The 15150-nt window shown below is 33.2% G+C and overlaps 2 protein-coding genes across 4 annotated transcripts in view; both read left to right on the forward strand.

The window, feature by feature from the left end:
* The first annotated feature begins 4382 nt into the window (after nucleotides 1–4382).
* LOC109339418 (oxysterol-binding protein-related protein 1B-like) lies at nucleotides 4383–10445 on the forward strand. 2 transcript variants are annotated; one of them, XM_019576855.1, is made up of 10 exons: nucleotides 4383–4927; nucleotides 5677–6006; nucleotides 6709–6808; nucleotides 7243–7637; nucleotides 7738–7893; nucleotides 8167–8334; nucleotides 8419–8559; nucleotides 8985–9215; nucleotides 9318–9434; nucleotides 9805–10445. In XM_019576855.1, the coding sequence occupies exons 1-10, from the start codon at nucleotides 4433–4435 to the stop codon at nucleotides 9961–9963; spliced, it is 2292 nt and encodes a 763-aa protein (XP_019432400.1). In that variant the 5' UTR covers nucleotides 4383–4432; the 3' UTR covers nucleotides 9964–10445. The 2 variants fall into 2 exon arrangements, with proteins under 2 accessions (XP_019432400.1, XP_019432401.1); XM_019576856.1 differs by having other exon boundaries at nucleotides 4385–4927; nucleotides 9321–9434.
* Nucleotides 10446–12143: 1698 nt separating this feature from the next.
* Nucleotides 12144–15150, forward strand: part of LOC109339423 (phosphatidylinositol 4-phosphate 5-kinase 2-like) — a 5119-nt gene continuing 2112 nt past the window's right edge. The window contains exons 1-7 of one of the 2 annotated variants that reach the window (XM_019576859.1): nucleotides 12144–13278; nucleotides 13381–13545; nucleotides 13687–13852; nucleotides 14039–14149; nucleotides 14244–14437; nucleotides 14517–14647; nucleotides 14749–14791. In XM_019576859.1, coding sequence (XP_019432404.1) covers nucleotides 12308–13278; nucleotides 13381–13545; nucleotides 13687–13852; nucleotides 14039–14149; nucleotides 14244–14437; nucleotides 14517–14647; nucleotides 14749–14791 — 1781 coding nt within the window. In that variant the 5' untranslated portion in view covers nucleotides 12144–12307. The remainder of the gene's footprint in view (nucleotides 13279–13380; nucleotides 13546–13686; nucleotides 13853–14038; nucleotides 14150–14243; nucleotides 14438–14516; nucleotides 14648–14748; nucleotides 14792–15150) is intronic. The other variant, XM_019576860.1, reaches the window with a different exon arrangement.

Below are 15150 nucleotides of genomic sequence, written 5' to 3' on the forward strand. Positions count from 1 at the left end.
ACAGTGTAAACATAGTAAAGTGCTAACATCTATCTAATTACCGGGGCATTTCTATCTAAAATGGTAATAAAAAAGGTAAATATAACTATATAAGTACGATCATGACCAATACAGGTATGGTGACTGGCTATTTTGAAGTGTTTGTGCTTTCATAGTCCAGTTTAACCCAACATAAGTAGACACACTTTCAGAAGTTAAAACATGTTTTGAACAGCAGCATAATCTCGTGCATTTAAATTCATTAATCAACAAAGGCAACGTGTGCATGATGTAGAAACCCTGACCCATTATCGTGAACAAAATATGACTAGTCACTGAGTGACAAACCAGCCAATGAAGATTTTCAGTACACACTTGAAAAACAGCATCAATCTATAATCAGAGCAGTCAACTAAAAATGCATCACAAAGGTTCACATGAAACCCCCAAAATGTTCATTTCCATCACCCAATAAACAAAAACAAAAAAAAAAACATTTTTTAAATGTAATGCTCTACATTGAAAATCAAAAAGTTCAAGTCACACAACACTGAAAAGAAACCCGTTTATCACGAGAGAACAAAAGGAAACCCTAGAAATCGTCATTTTCGATATCTCAAAACAAAAACAGTTGAATACCAAATTACGCAAACGCCGAAGCATGAAAGCAGCACCGATTATCATAAAAATAAAACCGAACGAAAGGAATAAAGGAGCGAAACAACAATAACGAGAGAGAGAGAAACGAAAGGGAGAACGAGAAATTGAGTAATCAACGAAGGAGTAAAAAACATTGGTTCCCGCCAGAATGAAAATGGAAACGGTTTAAGAAAATAAAATATTAAATTTAAAAAAAGAAAGTTAAAAGGTGCAGAGTGAGAGAGAGTAGTTAGAGAAGGTCTTACAGTGAAAAGGGTGAGTTATGTTCGAAGCAGAGAATGTGAGAGAGGAGAGAAGAGAAGAACAAGAGGTGTAGTGGGTCTCAGTTTTTTCTTCTTTTTCTCCCTCCTTCTAGGTTCTAGGAAACAGATTATTTAAGAATTTAAAATCATCACAATATAACAGTCTTGACATAATTTGCATTTTTTAGGTATCCGATCACTTTTTTCAATAAAAAATTCATTATTTTTCCAATAAATATCACTATCAGGAATTAAACTCTTAAATTTGAGAATTTAATAGGATCTTATACTAACCAACGTCATATTAGTATTCACATTTTTTTCATTTATTCTTAATCTTGATTTTGGTTTTCATTCCCTTTTAACATTTTTAGAAACAAAATAAGTATACAATGACAATGTAAGAGTTATATATATTATTGTTGATAATTCTCTATTGATATTTAATCATCGTTAACTCTTCAAAAAAGTAAAACAAATAGATAATCGATAATATACTAACTATTGGAGTATGTATAAATATTTACACCGACCGATGGTTCATACAAAATCCATTATAATATTTTTCCTAACCACCACTTTTATTTCTGCCTCTAACATGTTATTCACGTTTTGGCCCAAGTTGCCAATCAAACAAGCAAGTTTTCTTCATTTTTTTATATAACCTATAGCAACCTAATTTTTGTATGTTGTTGGTCAGGTGTAGTAAGATTGATTTGGATTAGTAGAGTAAAATGAGGAAGAAAAAAGTGTTTTGGGTTTTGATTACATAAATTATATCAAATGATTTAAAGGGTGAAAACATTCTTGGTGGTTAGTGATTAATATTTTCTCTAATTTCCATGTGAAAAAAGTTTTATCTGATATTTTTATACTTTGTCAATCTATTGTTTTGAATACATTTATATTTAAATTTGTGTATAAACATTTATCAAATAGGTAAACCCAAAACTGTATCAAAAGTCACCCAATATGTATCATGACTTCTTCGCCTATTATTTTCACTACAACAATACTACCTCTTATCCCACCAATTCTATATACCTTATTGAGTTTAACATTGTTGTTCTCATTGTTATCGAGCTTATAATGAAATTAACTATTTTGGCGGCTATAAACAAATAATATGTATTCTTATTGCTCAAAATCTAACATTCCACGCCCTTTTTAGAACTACCGCTAAGGTGACATTTCTATGAAAGTATCACGATACAAATGTAATGAGATGCTGCAAAGAAATGAATACTCTTTGTACAGATAGAATATTTATACGAGTTATTTAGGAAATCTTAACCACAAGCTAACATTGGGGGAGTTGAGTTGAGAATAAATATTAAATCTCTGTTCGATTTTGAGATGTTGTCCGGTGATGTGAGATTGATAGGTTGAGATGATAATGAAATCTAACTAGTGGATAGAGTTCCTCCCTAATGTATACCCTAAAAGTTTTACAAATTTTATTAAAATACATTTTATTATACCTTACTATATTTGTTGTTCCAAAAAATATATAACTTGCTGATTATCTAATTAGTAAACTTTAAATTATAAAATTTGATACATAGGTTAACACATTTTTTTACAATAAGAGATGTACTTCATTTACCTACACTCAATTGATATCTTTAAGGAGATACTAGTTGAAACTTACATATTTTTATAATTTGTACCTTAATAAATAAATATATTTTTATAACTTGTCTAATGCTTCTAAAAATTATACATGATAAAAATTCTCTTACCCGTGTAGGCGTTGATATTGCTTATAATAATATGATTTTATTAGAGTTGGTAATAATTTTACACTTGATAAAAATATTATGTATGTATTGATAGTATATACTCTAAGATATTTATAAGTCAAATATTGATAATACGTGTATTTTTGTCTAAACATTCTATCATATGCATTTCAATGAATAAGAGAATATTAGTTTGAAATGTCAATTTCAAAATTTTATTCTTGGTGTCGTTAGCCATTCAAGTTTGAAAAATTCTCAATCATATGTCGTTAATTATATAATGTTTTATCAAGTTAATCGTCTTATTTTAGCTACTGTGGTTCACTTACTACTTAAATATCATTTTTTGCGATGAAGATAAGCAAACACAATTAAGTAAAAAGATAGAAGATGAATTTCTAGCAGACATTGGAGTTATTTATATTGAGAAAGAACTAACTGAAAGTTTTACCTGATCCAATTATGTATATTTCCTTATATTATTGTTACTCAATTAATTTTAATTATAAATTATAATTATAATTAAATATTGTTTTCTTATATCAAGATATAAGCCACTAATACTATACTTTAATTTTTAAAAGCTCAAATAATGGATGAGGATCACCTGTTCTAACTTGGTGTTTCTAATCATGTCGTGCACTATTTATACTTAAACACATGGATTTAATATTTTATTTTTATAAAATAAAATTAAAATAAAGTATTATTTTTATTTGTTGGTAAAAAGTAATTGGACTGAGACAGTTCCCCAAACAATAACATTTGCGGTAAAATTTACTTTTTTGATGCAATTTGACTAAAATAATACAGTGTTCACATTTAAAATTATTTACCAAACTAATGTACTTTTTAAAAATTCGGCAAATAAATTGTCGAATTTCTTGTTTTTTTTCTGCTGCAAACATAATTCGGCTCCTGTATATTATAACAAACTCGTCACATGGAAATGAGTTTCCAATTTTGTTATTTTTTTTTAATAATTTAATGTTAAAATTGGAATTGCAAATGGAGTTTTCCATTTTTTTTTATGTTTTCCCTCCAATGGAGTTTTATAATTCTTGTACTTTTCTTTTTAATTTTTATTCCTCTTAAACATATAATAAGATTGGAGTTTTTGGACTTAAAGAAGAGTTGAGAAAGATAAGTAAAGAAAATCAATGTCAATCACATGTCAACTGATTCATACTTTCTTACATGATCTATTGAAATGGTAAGATTTTATTTTTTATTAATTATATTATTTATTTCTAATTTTATCTTATATTTTATTATATACAATTTTACAAAAAAAGAAGTTGTGATGAGAGTGCTCATTCAACTACTTTAGTCCATTCTACCACTGTAACATGTCCAATAAGAAAGTAAACCAATTGACATTTAAATAGACACTAACTTTTTTTTAATAATCTTTGTCAACTCTATTTGAAATAAAATAAAAAACTCAAATCCTATTATATATGTTTGGGAGGAATGAAATTGAAAAGAAAACTACAAGTTATAAAACTCTCCATTTTGCAGTACCGTTTTTAACATGAAATTATTAAAAAAATAACAAGAGTTGAAAACTCAGTTGCTGAGTTTTTAAAAATACACATAATTTTAAAGGTACATTAAAATTATAATATTTCAGTCAAATTTCACCGAGAAATTAAATTTGCGTAACATTTGCATTGGTGAGTTGAAATGGGGCATATTTATTTTCTCTTGCCCAAAACTGAAGTTAAGTTTGAGTTTTGGTTGTGGAGAGATTCTTTGATATGAAAGGAGAAGAAAAAGAAAAGGAAAATGAAAGAGAGAGGGTAGTGCATGGTTGGGAGTCAACAACGCTTACCATACAAAACCAACGTACCCAATTATCCAACACTTATCATCCAATCCATTCCTTTCTTCTACCCTTCTTTCTTCTTTCTTCTTTCTCTCCCGAACCACATTCATCTTCACATGGCCACTTCCACCACGCCCTTTCGATCCCATCACAGCTTCAACCACCGTTCTTCCACCTCCTCTCCCTCCCTCTCTCGCCTCGTCCAACGCACCGTTTCAGCCCCCTTCTCCCACCGGGACTTCAAACTAAACGCCGTCGTCGGTAACGGAATCTGCGGCGTCCTCTATAAATGGGTCAACTACGGCCGAGGCTGGCGTCCTCGTTGGTTCACCCTTCACCACGGTGTCCTCTCTTATTACAAGGTTCATGGCCCTCATATTCAAACCCATTCTAAGATTATCGGCAAACAATCCTTCCGCCACATCTCCACCGTTCATCATGGTCACCCTAAACCCCTCATCCAACTCCACCTCATGGTCTTTCTCCATTTCACATTCTGTGTTATTATATTTGTTCATTTCTACTTTAACCTATGCTTCATTTTCATCTTTTCAATATGACACTGCACTTCACATTTTGTGGTCTAAGAATAAGAAATTATGATTTTTGTTAACTTATGGGATAATTATTTAGCAACAACTATGAATGGGATAATTAGAGTGTTACACATTCTCCCATTTTGGTAGAGAATAGTGAATTGTTTCTATCGTACCAATTCATAATTCTTTTGCAAATTAGTTCTCTTAAAGGAAGGAATTGGATTTTTATGCTTAAACAAAAGAAAATAAGAATAATTGGTAATGTACACTCATTTTTACACGTATGAGTTACAACAAATGAATATTTCTGCTATGCTGAAACAAAAGTTGATTCAAACTTACAAGAAAAAGAAATAATACTAGAAATGGCTATGCAGAGAGCTATAGAAATCATTCTGATGTACCTCTAACATACCAGGATTTGAGAGAGTAACTTATGGCATCCGTAGTTAAGAGAACCATGTATCAAGTTAGTATATTTTTGGGAGATATTTACACCACCCAAAACGTTTAGACATTAATATATAAGTTATCTATCTTTGAATCATCAAGTTCTACACGCGACTTCTTAAGCCTCATAAATGAGCACATCTGAAATAAAAAGATTTATCTAATCTATTTTAGTATATTTTGGTCATAGTACAATTGGATCCAAATATGAATAAATATCATTTTCATGGATGCAGGTTTGTTCAGTAGAAGAGAGCAAATCAGATGAGAGGAGGTTTTGCGTGTACACGGGGATGAAAAAGAGGCTGTATTTGAGGGCAGAGTGCAAGGAAGACAGGGAAACATGGGTGGAGGCCATGTTGGCTGTTAAGGACATGTTTCCTCGTTTGTCCAATGTTCCTGAGGAGTCAGTGGTGATTTCAACTGATAGATTGAGACAGTTGCTATTAAAAGAGGGTGTTAATGAGTCAATTATTAAGGAAAGTGAGGACATCATGAAAGGCGAGTTGTCCCGGGTCATCAACCACAACAACTTCCTTCTAATGGATACATTGCACCATTTAGAGGTAACTAAATAATCACCCAGCTTATTATATGTTTGGATTAGCTTAGTATAAGTTGATCATATTGAGCTTCAATTTTTTTTCATCTGCTTCTAATCCATTGCCCGGAAATTGCCTATTCGCTTCCGATGGTAATACTGCGTACACCTACCATCACCAGACCCCACTAGGTGGGAGTCTCGTGCATTGGTCGTCCTTTTTTGCTTCTGCACCATTGCATTCATGGACACAGTAAGATGCTGCTTATAATGGACACATGCATTACATTAGAAGCAAGTTCTAGTTGTTTGTTTCTTCATGGGAAGCACATGCTATTCCAAATGAGTTTTGAAGTAGTGAGTGAATAATAAGTCTGAAGCATATAAACTCCTTTTCTTAAGGTTTTGAATGAATCTCATATCATGGATATCTTTCCTACTTTTGAGCTCCCCTGTGATTCACCAAATAGTATTATAGCCCATGGCATACAATAAATTTTCACTCCTTAAATCTATGCATTTTAAAGAAAACTTAAATTAGTCTCTATATTTTTGAAGTAGTAGGTCTATTGACAAATGTAGTAATTGAGGTGTAAGGATAACACAATTCCCCATCGCACTGTTATCTATCAATGTACAATTTAGTTTTTTTGGTGAAATTATTTTTTCTAATTTAGTAATGAATTCACTTCAAGGCTGAAGCAATTGTACTATTTTTAATTTTTAGACAGATAAGGTTGACTTGGAGAATGCACTCATTGAAAGCCAAAGGCAACATTCAAAGGATGATGTGGTTTCCTATCTTTCTGCACATGAAAATCTTAGTGGTATGTGGAAATTGTAGCTAACATAAAAATCAAAGTGGAATATCAACACATTTGTCAATTATAATAGGACATTATGACATCATTTGGTATATCTAGCAGGCCACTTAGTGAGATTAAGGCTTGATTGTTGTTGTAGTGTGAGCTTGCCTAAATTGCCATTTTGAACATTGATTCTCATATTTTGAACCTCGGTTTACAATGTTGCTACGATCTTCTTGGAAATATGGCAATTTAGTCAAGTTCGAATTACATATAGGTATTTCACTTTCATTTTTATAGCAATAAGTTCATAACTCATCATTTTGTTAATGAAATAGATACTATTTAAGTCAACTAAACTTCTTTATCAGTATTCTATTGTTGTGAAGCTATTTTTCTTTGTAGAATTCATGTAACACATTTTAAATAATTTTCACTACTGTTGCATATCACAGAAGGAAGTGCTAGTGATTCTCATGAAGACGGGCGTGATGAATTCTTTGATACTCTTTCAATAAGTTCTGATAGAAGCAGTGAATCTCACAGCCAGGGATCCAGTCTTGATTCTGAAAATGAGGAGACTAGTAGTAATGGTAAATATGAAGAGTGGCTCATTGAATGTGTTGAATCAAACTATCCTCATGTGAGGCGACGAAAGAAGTTGCCTGATCCTGTTGAGAAAGAGGCAGGAATCAGTCTCTGGTCAATAATAAAGGATAACATTGGGAAGGATCTCACAAAAGTTTGTCTTCCGGTTACTTTCAATGAGCCCCTCTCCTCATTGCAGAAATGTTTTGAAGATTTGGAGTATTCCTACCTTCTAGACCAAGCATATGCATGGGGTAAAATGGTTAGTTCCTTTTCACATTATATCGATAACTATTAGCATAAATCACTACGCAATTGCTGTATCAGGAACTACTTGTACCAATAACATAATTTATGTGCAGGGTAACAGTCTTATGAGGATGCTACATGTGGCTGCATTTGCAGTCTCAGGTTATGCTTGTACTCATGGTAGGAGTTGCAAACCATTCAATCCATTGTTGGGTGAGACATATGAGGCAGATTATCCAGACAAGGGCCTTCGCTTTATATCAGAGAAGGTACTGTAAATTCTGCAAGCTAAACTTCATTGTAGTTATCTATATGTATGTATCATATGCTGTTGAAGACAAATGCAACATAAATTCATTTATGGAGATTACATGTACTCAGGGTAAAGAGAAGGTAAATTTTGGGAGGGGGGCTTAATTTGTGCATATATATGTGACTCCGATCATTTCGATGTTCAATAAGCCTATATGCATATTTGTTTTCCTCTTGTGCAAATTTTGGTGGTTTGGAATAAAATTCTTACATTACTCACCTTGAGATAGGTCAGTCATCACCCAATGATTGTAGCATGTCATTGTGAAGGAAGAGGTTGGAAATTTTGGGGTGATAGCAATTTAAAAAGTAAATTTTGGGGTCGTTCAATTCAAGTTGATCCTGTTGGCGTACTAACCTTGAAGTTTGATGATGGAGAAGTCTTTCAGTGGAGTAAGGTATGTTTTGTTTGATATTGGTGCTACTTATCAACCTCTTCCAAAATATAATCTGCTTAATACTATTTAATATTTTTACATCAGGTAACAACAGCAATTTACAACCTTATTTTAGGAAAACTCTACTGTGACCATTATGGTACTATGAGGATAGAGGGGAATGGTGAGTATTCTTGTAAAATAAAATTCAAGGAGCAGTCAATCATTGAGAAAACTCCACACAAGGTGCCCTTTAATCTCCACATTCTTCAGTTTTTTTTGTTCCATTTAAATCACAATGGATTAAATGTGAATTATGTGTTGGATTTATGTATACTGTTGTTCACTTCATTGAACTGCTTAAACCATTTAATGTATTTACTAACAACATGCTTAATTGCTTGTAATGCTCTCTATTTCCACTACTTTTTATAGTAGCAATAGTACTGCCTTTTCCATCTGGTGGTTGTTTGAGTTCAAAGAATCTATTGAGAGATGTGATCTATACATGATTTGCATCACATATGTCATTACAAAAAATATGCAAATTTTATTATTAGAGATATAAAATTTATTTTCTGATTGACCAAGTTCCATCATTTTTTTTTCAGTTTCTTAGTCCATAGACATATAACATATTAATATAACATGTAACTTGAGTTCTGCTGCAGGTTCAAGGGGTAGTGGAAGATAACAAAGGTAGAACTGTGGCAACACTGCATGGGAAATGGGATGAGAGCTTGAATTATGGAATTGTTGAAAGTTCTGGGAAAGGAAAAGGGTCCAATGTGTCATCAAAAGAACATCAACTCTGGAAGAAGAGCAATCCATCAGAGTATCAGACAAGATATAACTTCACACAATTTGCAACCACACTTAATGAAATCACACCTGGATTAAGGGTAACAACATAATTCATAGCTTTCTGCTTTTGCAAAATCCTATACTATATGACTAATGAAAAAGTCCTCAATGGTTATGGTTATTGAATTTGTATTGAAAAGCAGGAGAAGTTGCCACCAACAGATTCAAGGCTAAGACCAGATCAAAGGTATTTGGAGAATGGAGAGTATGAAAAGGCCAATGCTGAGAAGTTGCGTTTGGAACAAAAACAACGGCAGGTACTACTCTTGCAGCTTAATGAATGATTATTGGACTCATTATCAGTCAGAAAATAAAGTTGCCATAATGCTAATGTCTATAAACAAAAACAAGAACAACAACAAATCCTGTAAGATTCGCTACATGGATTGAACGATATCATAACGTTCTATAATAAATTATGTCAATTGACAAAACATTGATCTCTAAATCTTAAATCATTTTCCTATAATGCTAACGTTTATTGAATGATAGGATACATTTTAAGATAAATTCAAACTAAATCAAACTATGATAATGTTTCGCTCTATCAATTGGAGCATGTAATGAAATGCATTTTGTTGGTTTAATTTGTTCTTGTCTATTAACAAAAGTCACTATAATTTCCAGGCAAGGAAGATGCAAGAGATGGGTTGGAAGCCAAGGTGGTTTGCTATGGACAAAGAAAGTCATACATACTCTTATGTTGGTGGATATTGGGAGGCTAGGGAAAAGGAGAAATGGGAAACTTGCCATGACATTTTTGCTAATTCTAGCACAACACCCTAAATTCTTAAACCATTTTCCTAGGATACTTGTCTATCCCCTTTATCATAGCCATATCATATGCATATGCTATAATCATTACTTGACATGAGTGTATAGGGTAGGTAGATTAGAGTACACAAAGTGACAAAAATGAACATAATATATAGTGGTAGTTATTGGTAAAGTACCCTTCTCAATCCCATATGCTCAAATCATAGTTGGGTTTTTGATGGAGTTGATCATGAATATATACATTAGCAGTATCAATGTCATGGTATTTTTACTGTGATGGAGCTAATCATACATTTTAGTTCTATGGGAAAGGAGAACCCATTGTATATGTATAATTTTTTAATGTTTATTCTGATGAGCTATGTAAATTATCTGTCTTGGATTTTTGTAGTGAGATTTTGATCATAGTTTGAAACGTAGGACCCTTGTAGGGTAGTTGTCTTCCACCAATCCAAATCGGTGTAAGATGCTTGGTTTGGCTAATGATTTGTTATGTAAAGGTTAATACAATGATTGTATTTTACTTTATTATTTTATTGGAATTTTTTGTTTATTTTAAATCACTCACTTAACAATTTAGGACATGTTTATGTTTAATTTAGAAAGAAAACCAAAAAACTTTAACAGTGTAACCCAAAAGCATTGTCACTAGTTACAACTGAAGTCTAGAAAAGTATATGTATTTAAACCTTATGTTAAATTAAAATGAAATATTGAGGTATTTGGTTGGTTGATGATTTGGATTCTTTTGTTGTCTTTTGAGGGTACCGTGTGGCCCATAAATCTTTAGCCCAAAATATGGACCTATGAGTATTTTCATGATGTGGTTTTTCTAATTATTATTATTTTCGGTGGACAATTATCTACAGTATATGCTTTATGTGAATGCAATCCACTTAACCAAAGTCCCAGATTCCCAATACTGAAGTTGCATTATTTAAATAAACTCTATCATAATTTGTTGTTGACCAATTTATGTAACTAGAGATATTCCTGATTGTGACATGGATACATGGTTCCACAGGCTTTTATTCCTTTTGTTTGAAGATGATTGAAACTTGAAAGGATTTTGTGTAGAACGTGGAGTGGAGTAATAGTAGAAACGTTGTTGAGAGTCACCATCATGGGTTTGTGAATTGTGACTAGACACAGTTTGTCATTTATTTCTCTCACTTTCTTTTGAGTATATAATGTCATTGTTGCCTTTTCCTAACCCCAATGTAATATGAATGATGATCATGTGTCCCTAATTATATTCAATTTTCCGTTCCAAGTTAATCATATATTGACATACGAATAAAACAAAAAAATTAAAAGCAAAAGATAATAATTTTAAGTGGAACACTGTTTGAGACATGTGATCTATTACTCTATAATATATGTGCCCTCTTCAATCTTTATCTATTAATTTCCTTTTTTTGGTTGAGAATTATAAATGTTTTGTGTAACATCTCATCACGTCATCATCATATTCAACCAAATAACAAACATAACATAGTATGCACTGATGGGTCGGATTATTATGCGTGATACCCACTATCTTTGTCTATTTCTTGCCTCTATATAATACTTATTAAAAAAATAGAGTTAAGAAGTTAAAGTAAATGGATTGTTAGGAATGGTCATGGTGACATAGATACAGTGGAATGAAGGCAAAAAGCTATTTCCTAATTAGTTTGTTTTTATAATGAGAGCAAACAGGTTATAGTATACAAGGAATTGAGATCTCTATGCAAATATGTGTGACTAGTGTCTAGTATTCACTATCAAGACATACTTTGAAGAGCTTGGGAATTAAATAGAATAATAAAGAGTTTGATAAATATGTAAAAACACTTTAAGATATGAGTTTCTTTCTACATGCCATCATTGTACATTATTCATGTGTTAGTATTAATTATAATTGAATATCAAATCAAAATAATATGTCTAAATGGTAGATATTGTACTAATTATGTAGAAAATTTTAAAATATATATATTAAATTCATATATATATATATGTATTAATTATAATTGTGTTGGCATGCTGATAAAAGAATGGATAATATGGAATGAATTAAAGTATTAGTTAAAATGTTTAGATTATAGAAATACAAAATATGATGGATTCAGTAGTTTTTTGGGTAGATATAATAATGTGGTTGTAGGCAACACCAAAAAGAAGTGTAGTACTAATACTAAAATAAAATAGAGTTGGAATAGGAACATAATAAAGTCTCAAACTAAAGTGAAGCTATCAAATAAAATAAAAACACTCTCTCTACTAATGCCGCCGCCGTCTCTTCATTCTCCGGCCACCATCCGCCGCCGCTGAACAAAAACCTCCAGTAATAATATAAACTATAAAGAAAATGCAAGAGACATTCATCACTCTCTCCCACCAAGATATTCACAACAACTTACCCAAGAAGAAAAAATCCCAACAGCATCTCAAACCTCCCTCTCGCCGCGTCACTCCCTCTTCCTCCTCCTCCTCCAACGGCGACATATACACCGGAACTCTCTCCGGAAACACCCCTCACGGCGCCGGAAAATATGTATGGTCTGATGGGTGCATGTACGAAGGAGAATGGAAGAAAGGGAAGCCATGTGGCAAGGGAAAATTCTCATGGCCCACCGGAGCAACCTACGAGGGTGAATTCAAGTTGGGTCGGGTTGATGGGTACGGTGTTTTCACCGGCGTATACGGCGACACTTACCGTGGGTCCTTCGTTGAGGATCGGAAACATGGGTTTGGGGAAAAGAGGTATGCTAATGGTGATGTTTATGAAGGGTGGTGGAGGTGGAACTTGCAAGAAGGTGAAGGAAAATATGTGTGGAAGAATGGGAATGAGTATGTTGGGGAATGGAAGAAAGGTGGGATTTTTGGAAAAGGGGTTTTGGTTTGGGGTAATGGGAATAGATATGAAGGGTTTTGGGAAAATGGGGTTCCTAAAGGGAAAGGTGTTTTTACTTGGTGTGATGGGAATTGGGGTATGGAGTTTATGAATGAAGAGGAAAATAATGATGATGAGATTGTAATGGCTTTGACTAAGAATAAATCTTCTTTGGATGGTGGTTGTAAAGGTGTGAGTTTTCCAAAGATTTGTATTTGGGAACTTGATGGTGAAGCTGGGGATATTACTTGTGACATTGTGGATAATGTTGAGGCTTCTATGTTTTATAAGGATGGTGGTAGTGGTGTGTGTGAGTCTGAGAATGTTGGACAAAGTTGTAGTCTATCTTGGTCTGTTGATGATGCTGAGGTTAAGAAGCCTGGTCAAATTGTATGTAAGGGTCATAAGAACTATGGTTTGATGCTTAGTTTTCAATTGGGTATCAGGTATTGTTATTTGTTAGCTTCAGTTTCAGCTACACATATCATTACCAGGTTTTGTTATTTGATCTTTTGAAGAACTGTTTGTTGGGGTGGTTTTCATTTTAGATACACTGTTCGGAAGCATGCTTTGACTATGAGAGAGCTTAGGCCAGGTGATTTTGATCCCAAGGAGAAGTTCTGGACAAGATTCCCACTGGAAGGGTCCAAGTCTACACCTCCTCATCACTCAGTGGATTTCAGGTGGAAGGACTATTGTCCTATGGTGTTCAGGTATTAACCATTCTATACTATTTTTCTTTTTCTTTTTAATTATTTGCATCCAAGTTAAGAAAGACTTAGTTGTGTATGCTGTACTAATTATGTCTATATCTTGGTGGTTACTTGTTTTTGTTGGTTGGATTGTGTGTTTAGACATCTAAGGGAATTATTCGCCATAGATCCTTCCGATTACATACTTGCTATTTCTGCAAGTGGCTCACTTAGAGAGATGTCATCTCCTGGCAAAAGTGGAAGTTTGTTTTACCTCACTCAAGACGATCGCTTTATTATCAAGACTGTGAAGAAGTCTGAAGTCAAGGTTAGTTGTTGGAATGCATTCATTTTGAAGAAAAAATATACACATTATGTTCAGTAAGGTGAAATTTCACTTTCAGCTATGGTATCACAACATGGGAGCCTCTTGCACTGGGTCATCCCTTTTTTTAGCTTTGGTATCACTATCAGGCTTTCCCCCCCAATAATAATTAGTTGCTGACCATGTCAGGTTCTCATCAGGATGCTTCCAAGTTACTACCAACATGTTTTTCGGTACAAGAACTCTTTAGTAACAGCGTTCCTTGGTGTTCATTGTGTGAAACCTGTTGGAGGTCAAAAGGTATGATTTCAAACTTTACTTTTTCAGTAGTAAATTGATTTACCATATCCTAATGTGTTGTCACAGTGTAATGAAAATTCATATGTATAAACAGACGCGATTCATTGTAATGGGCAATGTGTTCTGTTCAGAGTATCGGATTCATAAGAGGTTTGACCTCAAAGGTTCTTCTCACGGTCGTACAACAGATAAACCCCAGAAGGAGATTGATGAGACTACTACACTCAAAGACCTTGATCTTAATTTTGTCTTTCGCTTGGAACAGTCTTGGTTTCAAGAGCTTAAATGGTACATAATTTTAATGCTCTCACTTTCAACATTTCTAGTGCTATTCTAAGGGTTAATGTTTGTACTGGTTCATGCTCAGTCAACTTGATAGAGATTGTGAATTCCTTGAAGCAGAGGGAATAATGGATTATAGTCTTCTGATTGGCCTTCATTTTTGTGATGATGCTTCAGTGGATGAAATGAAAAATTTGTCACATGATTCATGTTCAGGTATATGTCTTTTACTTTCAAGTTCTGTTTTACTTTTCGTATGAGTTGATTAAGTCCACGAGGGATATAAAATCTGCTTGGTTATGGTCTTATGGATCTAGCAGGAAAGAGAAACATGCATGATGATAAGCTGCACATAGGCCGGTATGTTTTTTTCTCTTTACAATTTTGATTCTCATTGTTGTTTCATACATTATTATCCAATGTAAGATGATGTTTGGAGGTTTAGAATCTAGTTTCTGGCTTAAACTGTTAATATAAATTCCAACCCAGCATTCATTGTTGAAATATAGTCGAATAGGATAATCTGGGTTCCTTAATTATGCACCGATTTTCAGGTACTAAGATGATTGTAGAGTAATAGCAACATCAATTGTATCTTTAACACCAAACACTTGTTTGCACCCCATTAGTGGCAATTTCTTTCACTTATATGATTGTGCAGTGTCTTTGAGGTTCAGCTTAGTGCGTATGGACCCCCCCCCCGGCTATAATAAAACAAA

The sequence above is a fragment of the Lupinus angustifolius genome, unplaced genomic scaffold, assembly GCF_001865875.1.
Source record: "Lupinus angustifolius cultivar Tanjil unplaced genomic scaffold, LupAngTanjil_v1.0 Scaffold_75_79, whole genome shotgun sequence".
Classification (NCBI taxonomy): Eukaryota; Viridiplantae; Streptophyta; class Magnoliopsida; order Fabales; family Fabaceae; genus Lupinus; species Lupinus angustifolius.